The sequence below is a fragment of the Mytilus edulis genome, chromosome 14 (genome assembly GCF_963676685.1).
Source record: "Mytilus edulis chromosome 14, xbMytEdul2.2, whole genome shotgun sequence".
NCBI classification, from domain to species: domain Eukaryota; kingdom Metazoa; phylum Mollusca; class Bivalvia; order Mytilida; family Mytilidae; genus Mytilus; species Mytilus edulis.
The window spans coordinates 69,303,500-69,322,436 of NC_092357.1; the positions used below are offsets into that span (position 1 = coordinate 69,303,500).

Consider the following 18,937-nt stretch of genomic DNA (forward strand, 5'->3'; position numbering starts at 1 on the left):
GGATTTGGCAACTGTTATGTGTTTGTTTGGTGACTTTGTGTTTATTTAAAACATTCTCGTTGTCGTTAATGTAAATTGCTGTTAACATATTTGTAGTTTATCATGTTCGAGGTGTTTGTTTCTTTAGTATTTGATATATTGTTGATTATATCAGTAGAGGCTGAATGTTGGTTTCTGATTATTAAGTTTATTCTGGTAGTTACTCATGCATTTGAATACGTGGTATTTTATTTTTAGTGTTTATATATCAGTATAGAATAGGAATTTGGTTTTTGTAGGACCTACTTTATGTTATTTGAAATAGTGGCTATGTATTCGTATATACTTATTATAGTTATGTTTAAGTGTAAGACGGCGTATCAACAATCTTATTAGATAAATAGAAAACGTTTGTCCGTAGTTTGTTTTGTCAATTGTTGTCCTTCTTCTATTTGGATTCAAGTTGTTAACTTAAAAATATAAATAAAAAACAATTCATCCAAATTGAATATAGACAAAAATTAAATTAACAAATCCTATAAGTATTCAAAATAACTTTTCATTGATAAATTAACACTTAGTATATAATGTTAAATGTTACCTCATCTGTTTTATCCAGTGGACTGATTCCTCCTTCCTCAATTAACCATTTGGTGACATGAAGATGTCCAAACTTAGCAGCCCAATGTAACGCTGTTGATCCTTTCTATAATTTCAAAAATGAGTTTATTCATGTAAAGTGATGATCTAGACAATATTGCGTAATTAATATCAACAAAATGCTACAATGTTATTGACATCTGTAATATCAACATATGCATATCCTGTGCAACACTGGACACTTTTGCGTAATTAATATCAACAAAATACACAAAATTTTACAATGTTACTGACATCTGTAATATCAACATTTTCCTTAACTTGCCACACTGGACAATATTGTGTAATTAATTAAAAACAAGACATATATATATCAGGAAAAAATGAGTGGTAAGCACGTCGAAATCCAAACTTTCACAAGAAATGTCATGATACAAAAGGAATTATTTTCTATGACATAAAACATTGAAAAAGAACTACTTATATCAATGGATTCAGAAAGAAATGTTTGATTGCTATCAGCTGCCCATTATTATAAACGAACTTTGAAGCCTTTCTCAGTGCGAGTAACATGATATTCAATTGTTTACAACTTTACAAACTGCGTTATGTATTAAATAAAGGCATTAATAGTATACCGCTGTTCGAAAGTCATAAATCGATTGAGAGAAAACAAATCCGAGATACAAACTACCACTAAGGAAAACACGTCAAATATAAGAGTAAATCAACGAAAATATAGAAACACTAAAGTGCAAAACCAAACGACAATGTAAAACACATATAAACAAACTATAAGATATACCTGTCTGATTAAATTATTAAATATAAACAGGAATACAACCAAACAGGAGATATATATTTCGTTACCTTGGATTTGGCGAGTATATTACATCCAATACTGGCCAGGTAACATACAACATCCAGGTGTCCTCTGTCGGCAGCCTGCATTAATGGTGTGACTCCATTCTGTAATATAATTATATAACATTCATCAACACTTGTGTCATGAACTGGACATTGTTGAAAAAATATAGGTAAAATATATCCATTGCATATCAAATGAATAAGATGTAAAACTTGAATAAAAATGACCGGTCACACCAGTAAGTATATTCTTTATAAAATTGTATAGCAAATAAACACAATGCTTTGTTGTGAGATGTCATAGCTAGTGCTAGTGATCAGATAAAGGAGAATATCCATGTGGCTTTTCTGTGCAGCATTATTAATTGACGAATAATGAATATCGTCGTTATGGTTGAATGAATTGAAGAAGTTACAATCAGTTGTATGTTAGTATAGTATTAATGTATGGACTTTTTCATATTGGCCCTGTAACATGCCCGAGGTATTAATAATAGTCAAGGATTGCCCTGAGTAGTCTGCATTCTGAGGATTGAACAATAGAAATGAAACAGTGATAATAATCGAAAGTCGTACCCGAAAAAGTCTGTGAAATATTTCCGTTTCAGTTCGTTATAAAATACTGCGCATTATTTAAACTTGTTTTAATGATATTAAGTTTAAAAAAAATAAAAAAATGGTCACACTTATTTTAAGAAATAAACGACATTTTGATTTAATCGATGTTTTGTTTCATCTGTTCATAATGCATGACTGTGATTTCGTAATGCACGGGTGTGATTACGTAATGCATGACTGAGATTTCGTTATGACTGGCTGTAGCAATTTCTCCGTTCATAATGAGCAGTTGTCGAAATTATAGTTTTATAAAGCATAGGCATTTCTATACATATTGTAATAATGGTTAATAATTATTAATATCACCATTATTGGGTTATGCATTGGAAAGGCTATCAGTGGTGTGCAAATAAGTGATATCAACATTATTGATTGATGATTTGAAGGAGTCATCATCAGTGGTGTGATAATATAAAATATTACATAGGATTATGCATATCTGACATATTATCAGCCTAAGAGATAAATGCTCGAATGCTGATATTGATACCGGGCTGGTAATACATCTGATATGAAAAATGGCATGTTATGATATTTTTATCATATGCTTCAATGAGTATCAAAACATTACTTTTTTTAAGTAACTTTCATAACTATGCTGGTAGCTCTGAATTTTTTTTTCAATATATTCAATTTCCTGTTTCAGTATATTTTATGTTTGTTTCTGTAGACCTTATTTATTATGTTTATTACTGAAAACGCAACATCGTAATTCCATGTGATAACGTTAAGGAAAGGCATGTGATAATAGTCAAAAGCATGTCAAATGTGTATCATAAAAACTAAAATCACAGAAATACTGAACTAACAGGGAAATCGGGAAGTTCCTAATTACATGGCAACATCAAATGACAAAAACACATCAAAAACGAATGGACAACAACTGTCATATTCAGCCATTAGCCCTCTAAACACCATTCCGGAAAATATGAAGTAAAAAAAAATTCAAGTACATTTAATGTTTTTTCATCATTTGGAGTGGAGTCATCGTCAACCTGCGAGAATTAGGAATATCACGGATAAATGCAAGGAGTCACAAAATAAGAATATTACCATTATTGGTGGATGCATTGAAGGAGTCATACACAGTGTAATGTGAATTATGGACATCACCATTATTGTTGAATGCACCGAAAGAGTCATCATTAGTTGTATGTGAATTATGGATATCACCGTTATTGGTAAATGGATTGGAATAGTTATCACCATCGGTATGTGAATAAGAGATATTAACATTTGTTGTTTGATGAATTGCGGGAGTCATTCTTAGTGGTGTGGAAATTAGGAATATCACTATTATCAGTGGTTTAAGAAACAGTGTTTTCACCATTTTTGTGTTAATAAATTAAAGGTGTAACAAATCATAAGCAGGATCTGCTCACCCTTCCGAAGCACATGAAATCACCCAGGTTTTTGGTGGGGTTCGTGTTCCTGCTGTACCCCTATTTGTGATATTATTACATATTGTGTCTGTTTGTTTTGTTCATCCATTGTTGTCAACTTGATGCGACTGTTATACAAGTAATAGGTTTAGTCAGCTTTAAAACGAGGTTGAATATATCATTTTCTACATAAGAAAATGCTAGTACCAAGTCAGGAACATGACAATTCTTATATATTCATTTGATGTGTTTGAGCTTTTAATTTTGCCATTAGATTAGGCCCTGTTCCTTTAGATTTTTCCTCGGAGTTCAGTATTTTTATTTTATTTTACTTTTTTCTTCAGTGGGGTGGAAATAAGGGAAATCATCATTATTAGTGGATCACTTGAATGTGTTATCATCAGTAGTGTTAATTTCAAGAGACAGAATTAGTGTTGTGTAAATTTATTAGGCTTTACTTTTAGTGTAAACTTATATACATAAACAAGTCTAAATTAAAAACTACGTTTAAACCTATGATTGTTTTGGATAAAAACCTCATTCACGTGTGGATGTAAAACAAATTTCGTTGTAAAAGACCCAAAAAGTAAAATAGTACATTTAAACAAAACGCATTTGACTAACAGGTCGAAAAACTGATGTTCTTTAACCCTGCTGACTGCCATTTGCGATTGCCAAATAAAATTGATCACAAGATGTAACAAAATGGATCTTAATATCAATTTAGTACTTAACAGAAAACAATAAACTCGTGGCTAAGATGTTATGCCACAAACATAAGGTGTCAATATTTTTTTGTACACCAGTTCCGGATTTCGACAATAAATGTCTCTTTAGTGAAGTTAGGGTTCGAAACGGTATTTGTAAGTCCATATAATTTACCCTCAAGTTATGAAAGACTCTTGAATTTCAAGAGTCAATATAAGATGAACGAATCATATAAACCGGAGGGAAAATATGATACAAGCCCAAACATATTTGTAAACATATGTATGTTTACTTGTGCTAGTACAAGAGCAGTTCACTTATGAATTGTACAGGATTTATCACAGAATACTTTTATTTTAGCTTTCGTCGTTTTACATGTAGAAAGTCACTCTCAACAGTGATGATTTCAGACAATACGTCTACGTATGTTGCGGGATAAAAAAAAAGTGGGCATTCAACAAAGTCATCACCTAGAAGCTTAACTCTGGAACAACTTGATTTACCCGAAAAGAGCACCTCGGTTCTGAGAATTGTGGGACAGATTAATAGGATATACGTTTCATCGGATCCAACGGACGACGAACCCCTCAAAACGTCACTTTTATTTTATGGAACACGAATCAGAACGCTATTGTATAACGGACTTCAAGATTGTAGTTTACAACCAGGAACCAAAGTAACAACGCATAAATTCGTGACTAGACAATCGAAGTTTAAAAACTTCTTTAAAGTTGGAAACAGGAGTACTTAACTTCACTAAGGGAACATTACGAATAAACTGGTCGAAATACATAGAAGATTAATGTCGGAGATGTAGTACCGATTCATGACGATGCATCAAGAGTAAAATGATCTTAAACTTATGTCATAAAGTGGAAAAAATTATGTTAAACGTATAACTTAAGGTTGTCATTATCAGTGGTAAATTTTAGGAATAACACCGTTATGGATGGATGAATTAAAGGTGGCATCATAGTAACTATATGAATAAGGGATATCATCATTATTGGTTGATGAACTGGTATCATCATCAGTGGTGAGCTTATCTGGGATAACACAATTATGTCTGGGTGAACTGAAGGTATCATCATCAGTGGTGAGCTTATCTGGGATAACACAATTATATCTGGATGAACTGAAGGTATCATCATCAGTGGTGAGCTTATCTGGGATAACACAATTATGTCTGGATGAATTGAAGGTATCATCATCAGTGGTGAGGTTATCTGGGATAACACAATTATATCTGGATGAATTGAAGGTATCATCATTAGTGGTGAGCTTATCTGGGATAACACAATTATATCTGGATGAACTGAAGGTATCATCATCAGTGGTGAGGTTATCTGGGATAACACAATTATATCTGGATGAACTGAAGGTATCATCATCAGTGGTGAGCTTATCTGGGATAACACAATTATATCTGGATGAATTGAAAGTATCATCATCAGTGGTGAGCTTATCTGGGATAACACAATTATATCTGGATGAACTGAAGGTATCATCATCAGTGGTGAGCTTATCTGGGATAACACAATTATATCTGGATGAATTGAAGGTATCATCATCAGTGGTGAGCTTATCTGGGATAACACAATTATATCTGGATGAATTGAAGGTATCATCATCAGTGGTGAGCTTATCTGGGATAACACAATCATATCTGGATGAACTGAAGGTATCATCTTCAGTGGTGAGCTTATCTGGGATAACACAATTATATCTGGATGAATTGAAGGTATCATCATCAGTGGTGAGCTTATCTGGGATAACACAATTATATCTGGATGAATGGAAGGTATCATCATCAGTGGTGAGCTTATCTGGGATAACACAATTATATCTGGATGAATTGAAGGTATCATCATCAGTGGTGAGCTTATCTGGGATAACACAATTATATCTGGATGAATGGAAGGTATCATCATCAGTGGTGAGCTTATCTCGGATAACACAATTATATCTGGATGAATTGAAGGTATCATTATCGGTGGTGAGCTTATCTCGGATAACACAATTATAACTGGATGAATGGAAGGAGCCGCAAGTCGTTGAAAATGTATGGATATCACTTTTATTGGTAGATGATTTGAAGGAGTCATAAGCTGTTACCATAATTGGTCGAAGAATTGAATTAGTCATCATAAATTGTTTTATCATAAGGGATATCACCATTATTGATGGATGGAATATAGGAGTTATTATCATTGGTGTGTAACATAAGGATATCATCATTATTGTTGGATCAATTGAGGGAGTCATCATCAACCTGAGATAATAATAAATATCAGCATTATATGTAAGGGAATGCAAGGAGTTATCATCAGTGGTGTGTGAAGTTTGAAAATTACCATTGTTGATAAATGTATCGAAAGGAGTCATTATCATTGGTGTGTGATTTGAAGATATCACCATTACTGGTTGCTAAACCAAATATGTCATCATAAGTAGTGTTTGAAGCATTGATATCCCCATCTTGTATGAGAATTAAGGATACAACCATTACAATCGAATGAATTGAAGGAATTATTATCTGTTGTGTGTGAATTAGAGTTACCACCATAATTGATGGATAATTGAATGAGTCATCATAGAGTAAGTCATAATTTTGAATATCACCATTCATGATGGTTGAATCAAAAGAGTCATCATCAGTTGCGTGTGCAATAAATATATCATTTTTTTAATTGATAAAGTAAGGAGTCATCATATGTTGTTTGAGAATTACGGATATCAACATTGGTCTTGTCTGAATTGAGAGTCCATATCAACTACGTGTTGAAAATGGATATCAGCATTATTTGTGGATGGATGAAAGGAGTCATTTCAGTGGTGTGTGAAATGGGGATACATGTGTCATCATTTTTGGTGGATGAATGGAGAAAGCTATCATAAACCTGAGAGATATAGGAATATCCTAGATGAATAAAAGGAGTCATTTGGTGCAAGAATTAGAAATATTATTGGTTGATGATATAAAGGAGTCATTACAGTGGAATCTAAATTATGGATATCACCATTATTGTTAGATGAATCGAAAGAGTCACCAGTAGTTGTATGTGAGAAAGGGATATCACCATTGAGTGATCATCAGTCATTGTCAGTTGTGTGTGCATTCGAGATATCACCATTATTAGTTGATGAATTAATATCATTAGTTTAGGGGGATAAATGAAAGGAGTAACCATCAGTGGTCAAATAATTAGTAATATTATCATTATTGGTGGATGAATTGAAGGAGTCATCAGTAATTGTATTGTATTAGTGATATCACCATGATTTGGAATGGAATTGAATGGGTAAAAACGATTTGTATGGGAATAAGGGATATCACCATATGTTGGTGAACGAATTGAGGGAGTGATGATCAGTGGTGGGTGAATTAAAATTATCACCATTATGGTTGATAAATTGCAGGCGTCATCAGTAGTAGTGTTTGAATTGAGAGTGTCATCAAAAATGGTGTGTAAAGCATTTTTTTTATTATCATATTTGGCTAATGAATTAAGGTGTTATTTTCAGTTGGATGTCAATAAGGCATATCCTTATTGTTCGTGGATCAATTGAATGTGTCATTATCAGTTGTTGTGTAAATTATAAAAGTAAAAAATGGTGTTGTGTCCATTTCATGAGCTTTACTTTCAATGTTTGTGCTTTAAAAGTGTTTCACTATCAGTGATGTATGCAGTAAAGGTGTCAACGGTACCGTTAATGTTATTACGGATGTGGGATATATATTGTTTTTAATTAAATTTTTTAAACATATTTTATTAATAATCACCTGTTACATCAACCCTAAATTGCCCAAGGAAGCAACTAAGGGATCACCTATGTTTACGGGCTCATTGGTCAAGGAAAAGGCAAATGATGTTTGATATTAATATGAATGTCATCATTAGATTAAATGTAGGGTATATTATCATCAATATTGTATGAATGTAAGTTATCAACATTAGGTGATGCTAGAATTTAAGATGTCAACATCAATGATGTGCAAACTTTCGTTGTAGTCATCAGTGGTTAATTGAATTGGTGGTGTCGCAATCAGTGGAATTATTTGAGAGTGTCATCGTGAATGCTGTTATATATTTAGGGTGTTCACATCAGTGTTGCCTACATTTTGGTTATTGTCGTCAGTGGTATGTAAATTCAGCATGTTACCTTTAGTGTTGATTGGATTTAGTGTGTTGCTATCAGTCGTGTGATATATCACGGTTTCACCCTTCAGAAGTGTTTGTACATGTTGTATGAGGGATTCCAACATCAGTGGTGTGAACATTTAAGGCGTTATCATCAGGTGAGTTTTATTTTAATTTGTCATCATCAATGATGTTAGAAATTAAGATGTTTTTATCACTAGTGTATAAATTAAGGTTGTCACAACATTCGCTGATATAGGCTGTTTGTATCAGTGTTTTTTTTAATTTTTGATTTATTCATCGATGATGTCTAATGTTTAGGTGTCACCATCATTGGTTGTCAATTCATAATGTCACCATAAATGGGGTGTTTATTTACCATGTCACAATCAATGATGTGTCTATCAGTGGTTTGCAAATTTACTATGTCATCATCAATGGTGTGACCATCAGTGGTTTGCAAATTTACCATATCATCATCACATGTATTTGATTTTAGGGCATCATGATTATGATCTAATAAAATTGAGAATGGAAATGGGGAATGTGTCAAAGAGATAACAACCCGACCATAGAGAAGACAACAGCAGGAGGTCACCTACAGGTCTTTAATGCAGCGAGAAATTCCCGCACCCGGAGACATCCTTCAACTGGCTCATAAACAAATATATATACTAGTTCAGTGATAATGAACGCCATACTAAACTCCAAATTGTACACAAGAAACTAAAATTAAATTTAATACAAAATTAACAGAGGCCAGAGGCTCCTGACTTTGGACAGGTGTAAAATTGCTACAATGTTTACAGTTGTCTCCATCAGACGTTCATGAATTTAGGACATCATCATACTCACTTTGCTAGTTTAAGGGTCACCCTTAATCACGTTAATATGACTGTTTTGTGAATTAATTTATCATGATTATCTGAAGTGTCTGAAGATATGGTCTTACCATCAGTGATGTTTTAATTTAAGATGTCACCATAATTTGAGTGTGATTCTGAACGGTTTCATTAACAGTGATGTGTGAATTGTATGGGTTTTTGTCGCCATCAGTGGTATGTGAATTGAGGATGCTTCCATCAGTGGTGGGTGAATTTTAAAGGTGTCACCGTCAACATGGTCAATAGTGTGTAAATTAAAGGGATTTCATCATCAATGATCAGTGGTCAACGAATTCAAGGAGTCACCGTCAGTGGTGAGTGAATTAAAGGAATTTCATCATTAGTGGTTAATGAATTCTGGGAGTCACCGTTAGAGGTGTGTGAGTTAAGGGTGTCAGCATCAATGGTGTGTGAATTCAGGCTTTCAACGTCACTAGTTGTTTGATTGAGGTTGTGATCATTATTGGTGTGAGAATGAAAAGTGTCTCCATCAGTGTTGGGTGAGTTTAAGGTTTCACCATCAGTGGTGTTTGAATATATGATAAAATCATCACTTGTGCAAATTTAGGATGTCCTCAGGTAGGATGTATGAGTTCATTAATCATATTCTATAATTTAAGACAAAATCATTTTCCATAACCGTTTTAACACTACATGATTTTTTTTAACTTATGAAATATACAACTTTTGTTTTAAATTATAAAACATTTGTAATAATTTAATTTTTAATCTAAAAAAAAATTGTAACTAGAATGCAGTAGGTCTAAATAAGTGAAATGATATCCCTATTCATATAATTCTATCTATAATATATTTTGATTATTTTTTTTTTAAATATTAGATCTGAGTTATTAATATAATATCAACTCCAGGTAAAATCAGAGGTTTACAAAAATTTTGGTAGAAAACAATATTAAACCTTGATCATGTTGATCATCTGATTCGCTAGACGATTCAGTTGTTAACACTATTTGTTTAATTTTAACAGTATTTGTTTTCCATTAAACCTGTCTGACTAACAGAAATATGATCAGACTGCGGAGATAATATCTATAATCACCTTGTCACTTGTTTCCTTGTCACAGCCGACTGTTACCAGATATTTGACTGTATCTAGGTGTCCATTGTAAGCAGCATACAATAATGGTGTGCCTCCGGCCTGTAATAAAACAGACATAAAAACTTGTGTTAAACATTGGACAATTGTGTATATAAATATAAATGATAAATACGTTGTGTACACATTTTAATGTTGTCCAAATTATAAATTGTACTGATATTTTGTAAAAGTTATTATCTGTATTTTATAAACCACTTAACACAAATGGACGATGCAAGCACACAGTTCTTTGTTTCGCACATTTCTATCATATTTGCTTGTCTACATGACACAATCTGATATTGAGCATTGACATGATTGATCCAAAAAAAACATCACTTGACTATATTCAGCCTATTGGAGTTTTGATTTAAGGTGTCACCATCAGTGTCATAATCAGTGTATCAAAAATAGGATGTCATCAATGGTTTATGCATTGTAAGGCAACATCGTGAGAGGTGTTTCTATTCAGGGTGTCATTATAAGTAATGTGTGAATAAAGGATGTCACCATTATTTGGTGGATGAATTGAAGGAGTCTATATCAGTGGTGTTTAAATTGAGGGTGTAATTTTCATTGGTGTTTGAAGGAGGGTTAACACCATTATAAATGGATGAATTGAAGGAGTCTATTTCAGTGGTGTTTGAATTGAAGGTGTTTTCTTCAGTAAGTGGGATAGTTGAATATTACTATTAGTGGATCAGTTTTATGTGTCATCATCACCACCTTAGTAGCAATATATCAACTTCAGCTGCATATGGGATATTCATTGCCTAACTTATTCGATATTCAAAAGTGTGCTCCTACTCACAATTTGTAAAACGTCACCCGTGTCTGAGCAGAAAGATCCATTCATTATGCTATTCTTAAATTAAATGTCAGTATGTTTCAGTTGTATTATAAATGAGAAAATACGTTGAACAACAAATAAGTTTTATCGAGCAGTGGTATTAACCATTTTTGGATTCTTAGAAATTCTACAGAATTTCTGGACAATTGGAAATCTCGGTTGATTACTTAAAATAATTCTAACATTTTGAATTTTTACCCAGTATGCCAACATTTCCCATGTGCAATTATAAAATTGTTTTGTGTAAACATTGAACGACAAAATTTCTTCTAACATACGTTATATGTGACGTATAAATTTTCTGACGTCAGATACTCGAAGCAATGAATGTGTTTTTAATTTGATAGATGAATGTGTGCTTTTTTTGTAAAATCGTTTGTTGCAACACAGCGATGACTGCTGTTCCCATATTTTGACTATTTTATTTATTTTGTTTGGTTTTTTTCACGCATTGTTGTAAATATAACGGAATTTGATGAGACTGTTGTGAAAATGATAGGTTTAGTGCTATAAAACCAGGTTCAATCCACCATTATCTACATTTGAAAATGCCAGTACCTAGTCAGTAATATGACAGTTATTGTCCATTTGTTTGATATGTTTTGTTATTTGATTTTGCCATGTGTTTATAGACTTTCCGATTCAATGTTCATCAATGTTCAGTTACTTTGTGATTTTTCTTTTGTTGTGTAAATATTAAGTGTAAAAAATTAGTGTTGTGTGAATTTATTTCTCTACATTGTCAATGGTCTGTGAAATTAGAAGTGTTTCACTATCAATGGTGTGTGTATTAAGAGTGTCACCATTACTAATATGTGAAATTATAGGATGTCCTTATTATATGTGTTAAATATAGGGTGAAATCAGTATTGTGTAAATTTAAGGTATCAACATAAGTGGTGCTTGATAATATGTCAACATCAGTGGTTTGTAACATTTGATTGAATCATCAGTGGTTAAGTGTTCATGACGCTACATTCAGTGGTGATTGATTTTAGATCTTCATAATCAATGGTGTTATAAAGGGTTATAACATGAATTGTGTCTACATTTTGGTTGCTGTCGTTAGTGGTATGAGCATATAGAGTTTATGCCATTAGTGTTGATTTGATTAAGCGTTTTATCATCAGTCGTGTAATATATCAAAGTTTTTCAGTTGTTTGCCATTTGACCATGTCATCCTCAGTGGTGTCACAATCAGGGGTTTGCAAATTTACCATGTCATCACCAATGTTGTGTCCATCAGTGGTGGGCAAATTATCATGGTGTGACCACCAATTGTGGGTGTTCTTCATTATGACTGCTTGGTGCATTAAGAACATCATCATCACTAACGTATATTTCAAAGGTGTCAAAAATAGGAGTATGTGAAGTTATTGCATCATCTGAATAAATTCAAGATTTTAAGGCGTCAAAATCAGTGATGTTGTAATTCAAGATGTGATAATCAGTAGTGTGTTAATTTAATGTATTATCATTGGTGCTTATTTATGGTAAAAACTATAAAAAGTCATTTTATACACACTTTTTTTTTTATATAAGAGGTGTGTTAATTCATTGGTCTTGATTATCTAGGTCGTTTTAGTATCACTATTAAGATCTTTGAAGTAGTGATGTAACTGCCTGGTGTGTGTTAGATTAGGTTGTCTTTATCATTGATGTTTATATTTAGGATATCACCATCATTGGAGTGTGAATTGAAAGTGGCTTGGCATTGGAAAGGTTATCAGTGGTGTGCAAATAAGGGATATCAACATTATTGATTGATGATTTGAAGGCGTCATCATAAGTGGTATGATAATATAAAATCTTACATAGGATTATTCATATTTGATGTATTATCAGCCCTAGAGATAAAGGCTCGATTGTTGATATTAATACAAGGCTGGTAATACATCTGATATGAAAAATGACATGTAATGATCGTTTTATCATATGCTTCAATGAGTATCAAAACATTATTTTTTCAAGTAACTTTCATAACTATGCTGGAAACTCATTGAGTTTTTTTTGCATTTATTTTCAATATATTCAATTTCCTGTTTCAGTATATTTTATGTTTGTTTCTGTAGACCTACTTTATTATGTTTATTACTGAAAACGTAACATCGGAATTCCATGTGATAACGTTAAAGAAGGGCATGTGATAATAGCCAAAAGCATGTCAAATTTGTATCATAAAAAGTAAAATCACAGAAATACTGAACTAAGAAGAAAGTCCCTAATCACATGGTAAAATCAAATGACAAAACACATAAAAAACGAATGGACATCAACTGTCATATTCAGCCATTAGCCCTCTAAACATCATTCCAGAAAATATGAAATTCAAGTAAAAATGATTTTTCATCATTTGGAGTGGAGTCATCGTCAACCTGCGAGAATTAGGACTATCACGGATGAATGCAAATAGTCAGACATTAGGAATATTACCATTATTGGTGGATGAATTGAAGGAGTCATAAATAGTGTAATGTAAATTATGGATATCACCATTATTGTTGAATGCATCGAAAGAGTAATCATTAGTTGTATGTGAAATATGGATATCACCGTTATTGGTGAATGATTGGAATAGTTATCACCATCGGTATGTGAATAAGAGATGTCAACATTTGTTGTTTGATGAATTGCGGGAGTAATTCTTAGTAGTGTGGGAATAAGGAATATCACCATCATCAGTGGTGTAAGAAACAGGGTTATCACCATTTTTGTGTTAATAAATTAAAAGTGTAACAAATCATAAGCAGGATCTGCTAACCCTTCCGAATCACATGGTTTTTGGTGGGGTTCATGTTCCTGCTGTACCCCTATTTGTGACATTTTTACATTTTGTGTCTGTTTGTTTTGTTCATAAATTGTTGTCAACTTGATGCGACTATCACACAAGTAATAGGTTTAGTTAACTTTAAAACGAGGTTGAATATATCATTGTCTACATGAGAAAATGCTAGTACCAAGTTAGGAACATGACAATTCTTATATATTCATTTTATGTGTTTGAGATTTTCATTTTGCCATTAGATTAGGCCCTGTCCCTTTAGATTTTTCCTCGGGATTCAGTATTTTTTTTTATTTTACTTTTTATCTTCAGTGGGGTGTGAATAAGGGATATCATCAGTATTAGTGGATCACTTGAATGTGTTATCATCAGTAGTGTAAATTTCAAGAGACAGAATTAGTGTTGTGTAAATTCATTGGGCTTTACTTTGAGTGTAAACTTATATATATAAACAAGTCTTAATTGAAAACTACGTTCAAACCTATGATTGCATTGGATAAAAACCGCAATTTGTAAACGTGTGCATGTAAAACAAATTTCGTTGTAGAAGGGTCTAAATACAGCACAAACAAAATTTTCTAAAAGACCAAAAAAGTGAAAAAGTATATTTAAACGATGTTCATATGATGGTTTATGGTGAGAGGTGTTTGAATTCAGTGTGTCATTATCAGTAATGTGTGAATAAGGGATGGCACCATTATTTTGTGGATGAATTGAAGGAGTCTTTATCAATGGTGTTTGAATTGAGGGTGTCATTTTCAGTGGTGTTTGAAGGAGGGTTAACACCATTATTGGTGGATGAATTGAAGGAGTCTATTTTAGTGGTGTTTGAATTAAGGGTGTCATTTTTAGTGGTGTTTGAAGGAGGGTTAACACCATTATTGGTGGATGAATTGAAGGAGTCTGTTTCAGTGGTGTTTGAATTGAAGGTGTTATTGGATATTACCATTAGTGGATCAGTTTTATGTGTCATCACCACCACCTTAGTAGCAATATATCAACTTCAGCTGCATATGGGATATTCATTGCCTAACTTATTCGATATTCATAGGCGTTCAGCTCCTACTCAAAATTTGTAAAACGTCATTATGTTATTCTTAAATTAAATGTCATTATGTTTCAGTTGTATTATAAATGAGAAAATTAGTTTTATCGAGTAGTGGTATTATTCATTTTTGGATTCTTAGAAATTCTACAGAACTTCTGGACAATTTTAAATCTCGGTTGATTTCTTACAATAATTCTAACATTTTGAATTTTTACCCCGTATGCTAACAATTCCCATGTGAAATTGTTTTGTGTAAACATTGAACGACAAAATTTCTTCCTGTGTGACGTCAGATACTCGAAGCAATGAATGTGTTTTTAATTTGATAGATGAATGTGTGCTTTTTTTGTAAAATCGTTTGTTGTCACACAGCGATGACTGCTGTTCCCAGAGTTTAACTAATTTATTTATTTTGTCTGGGTTTTTTTTCACGCATCGTTGTAAATATAACGGAATTTGACGAGACTGTTGTGAAAATGAGAGGTTTAGTGCTATAAAACCAGGTTTAATTCGCCATTAACTACATTTGAAAATGCATGTGCCTAGTCAGGAATATGACAGTTATTGTCAATTCGTTTGATATGTTTTGTTATTTGATTTTGCCATGTGTTTATAGACTTTCCGATTCAATGTTCATCAATGTTCAGTTACTTTGTGATTTTTCTTTTGTTGTGTGAATATTAAGTGTAAAAAATTAGTGTTGTGTGAATTTATTTCTCTACATTGTCAATGGTCTGTGAAATTAGAAGTGTTTCACTATCAATAGTGTGTGTATTAAGGGTGTCACCATTACTAGTATGTGAAACTATAGGATGTCATTATTATATGTGTTAAATATAGGGTAAAATCAGTATTGTGTAAATTTAAGGTATCAACATTAGTGGTGCTTGATAAAATGTCAACATCAGTGGTTTGTAACATTTGATTGAATCATCAGTGGTTAAGTGTTTATAATGTTACATTCAGTGGTGAATGATTTTAGACCTTCATAATCACTGGTGTTATTAAGGGTGGTGACATGAATTGTGCCTACATTTTGGTTGTTTTCGTTAATGGTATGAGTATATATAATGCCATAAGTGTTGATTAGATTAAGCATTTTATCATCAGTCGTGTGATATATCAGAGTTTTTCAGTTGTTTGCCATTTAACCATGTCATCATCAGTGGTGTCACAATCAGGGGTTTGCAAATTTACCATGTCATCACGAATGTTGTGTCCATCAGTGATGTGCAAATTATCATGGTGTGACCACCAGTTGTGGGTGTTCTTCATTATGACTGGTTTGTGCATTAAAACATTATTATCACTAACGTATATTTCAAAGGTATCAAAATTAGGAGTATATGAAGTTATGGCATCATCTTAATAAATTCCAGATTTAAAGGCGTCAAAATCAGTTATGTTGTAATTGAAGTTGTGATAATCAGTGGTGTATTAATTTAATGTATTATCATTGGTGTTTATTTATGGTAAAGACTATGAAAAGTCATTTTATACACACTTTTTTTTATATAAGAGGTGTGTTAATTCATTGGTCTTGATTATCTAGGTCGTTTTAGTATCAGGTGTCACTATTAAAATTTTTGAAGTAGTGATATAACGGTCTGGTGTGTGTTATATTAGGTTGTCTTTAACATTGATGTTTGTATTTAGGATATCACCATCATTGGGGTGTGAATTGAAAGTGGCTTGCCATCAGTGGTGTGTGAATTTAAAGGGTTCACACATTTAAACTTGTTTTTATGATATTAAGCTTAAAAAAAGATGTAAAACTTGATTAGAAATAACTGGTCACATCAGTAAGTATATTCTTTATTTAATTGTATAACAAATAATCAAAATGCTTTGTTGCGAGATGTCATAGCTAGTGTTAGTGATCAGATAAAGGGGAATATCCATGTGGCTTTTCTGTGCAGCATTATTAATTGACGAATAATGAATATCGCAGTTATGGTTGAATGAATTGAAGAAGTTACAATCAGTTGTATGTTAATATAGTATTAATGTATGGACTTTTTCCTATTGGCCCTGTAACATGCCCGAGGTATTAATAATAGCCAAGGTGGTTGTAATGGCCCTGAGTAGTTTGCATTCTGAGGATTGAATACGCGAAAAAGTCTGTAAAATATTTCCGTTTCAAGTCGTTACAAAACACTGCGCATCATTTAAACTTCTTTTTTTTTTTTAAGTTTAAAAAAAAAAAAAAAAAAAAAAAATGTCACACTTATTTTAAGAAATAAACGACATTTTGATTTAACCGATGTCCTGTTTCATCTGTTCATAATGCATGACTGTGATTTCGTAATGCACGGGTGTGATTACGTAATGCATGACTGATATTTCGTTATGACTGGCTGTAGTAATTTCTCCGTTCATTATGAGCAGTTGTCGAAATTTTACTTTTATAAAGCATAGGCATTTCTATACATATTGTAATAATGGTTAATAATTATTAATATCACCATTATTGGGTTATACATTGGAAAGGTTATCAGTGGTGTGCAAGTAAGGGATATCAACATTATTGATTGATGATTTGAAGGAATCATCATCAGTGGTGTGATAACATAAAATCTTACATAGGATTATTCAGAACTGATGTATTATCAGCCTAATAGCTAAAGGCTCGAATGCTGATATTGATACAGGGGATAATACATCTGATATGAAAAATGACATGTTATGATCTTTTTATCATATGCTTCAATGAGTATCGAAACATTATTGTTTTAAGTAACTTTAATAACTATGCTGGAAACTCTGAAAAATGCATTTAGTGTATCATTTAATTTTTTTGCATTTTTTTTTCAATATATTCAATTTCCCGTTTCAGTATATTTTATGTTTGTTTCTGTAGACCTTCTTTATTATGTTTATTACTGAAAACGTAACATCGTAATTCCATGTGATAATGTTAAGGAATGGCATGTGATAATAGTCAAAAGCATGTCAAATTTGTATCATAAAAAGTAAAATCACAGAAATACTGAACTCCCAGGAAAATGGGGAAGTTCCTAATTACATGGCAAAATCAAATGACAAAACACATAACAAACGAATGGACAACAACTGTCATATTCAGCCATTAGACCTCTAAACATCATTCCAGAAAATAGGAAATTCAAGTAAATTTAATGTTTTTTTATCATTTGGAGTGGATTCATCGTCAACCTGCGATAATTAGGAATATCACGGATGAATGCAAGGAGTCACAGATTAGGAATATTACCATTATTGGTGGATGAATTGAAGGAGTCATAAACAGTGTAATGTAAATTATGGATATCACCTTTATTGTTGAATGCATCGAAACAGTCATCATTAATTGTATGTTAATTATGGATATGCGTTTCCCTCAGTTTTGGTTTGTTACTCCGATTGTGTTTTTTTTTTTTATAAAACTCGTACACCAGATGCGGATCTCGACGATAAATGTCTCTTCAGTGATGTTAGGGATCGAAACAGTATTTGGAATTCCATATAATTTAGCCTCAATTTAAGAAAGACTCTTGAATTTCAAGAGTCAATATAGGATGAATGGATCATATAAACCGGAGGGAAAATATGAAACAAGCCCCAATGACAAAAATATAAACAAGTCTAAATTGAAAACTACGTTCAAATTTATGATTGCGTTGTATAAAAACCGCAATTTTTATACGTGAGCATGTAAAACAAATTTCGTTGTAGAAGGGTCTAAATACAGCACAAACAATATTTTATAAAAGACCAAAAAAGTGAAAAAGTATATTTAAACAAAACGCATTTGACTAACAGGTCGAACAACTTATGTTCTTTAACCCTGCTGACTGCCATTGGCGATTGCGAAATAAAATTGATCACAAGATGTAACAAAATGGATCTTAATATCAATTTAATACTAAACAGAAAACAATAAACTCGTTGCTAAGATGTTATGCCACAAACATAAGGTGTCAATATTTTTTTGTACACCAGATCCGAATTTTTAACAAT

The 18,937-nt window shown here is 32.4% G+C and overlaps 3 protein-coding genes across 3 annotated transcripts in view; all 3 read right to left on the reverse strand.

Moving 5' to 3' along the window:
• Positions 1–3,328, reverse strand: part of LOC139504432 (uncharacterized) — a 41,708-nt gene extending 38,380 nt beyond the window's left edge. Inside the window, exons 1-3 of the mRNA XM_071294517.1 lie at positions 3,118–3,328; positions 1,450–1,592; positions 581–685 (exon numbers count right to left, since the gene is read on the reverse strand). Of these exons, the coding sequence (XP_071150618.1) occupies positions 581–685; positions 1,450–1,592; positions 3,118–3,328 (459 nt within the window). The remainder of the gene's footprint in view (positions 1–580; positions 686–1,449; positions 1,593–3,117) is intronic.
• Positions 1–18,937, reverse strand: part of LOC139502861 (fibronectin type 3 and ankyrin repeat domains protein 1-like) — a 406,467-nt gene that overhangs the window by 325,986 nt on the left and 61,544 nt on the right. The window contains exon 7 of the mRNA XM_071292489.1: positions 10,241–10,339. The gene's annotated coding sequence lies outside the window, so the exon portion shown is untranslated. The remainder of the gene's footprint in view (positions 1–10,240; positions 10,340–18,937) is intronic.
• LOC139504433 (germ cell nuclear acidic protein-like) lies at positions 5,070–6,299 on the reverse strand. The gene has a single exon (XM_071294518.1). The coding sequence runs from the start codon at positions 6,297–6,299 to the stop codon at positions 5,070–5,072; it is 1,230 nt and encodes a 409-aa protein (XP_071150619.1).

Coding starts and splice junctions, on each gene's coding strand:
- LOC139504433 (XM_071294518.1), bottom strand. CDS start 6,299: ATGACTAATTCAATTCTTCGACCAATTATGGTAACAGCTTATGACTCC.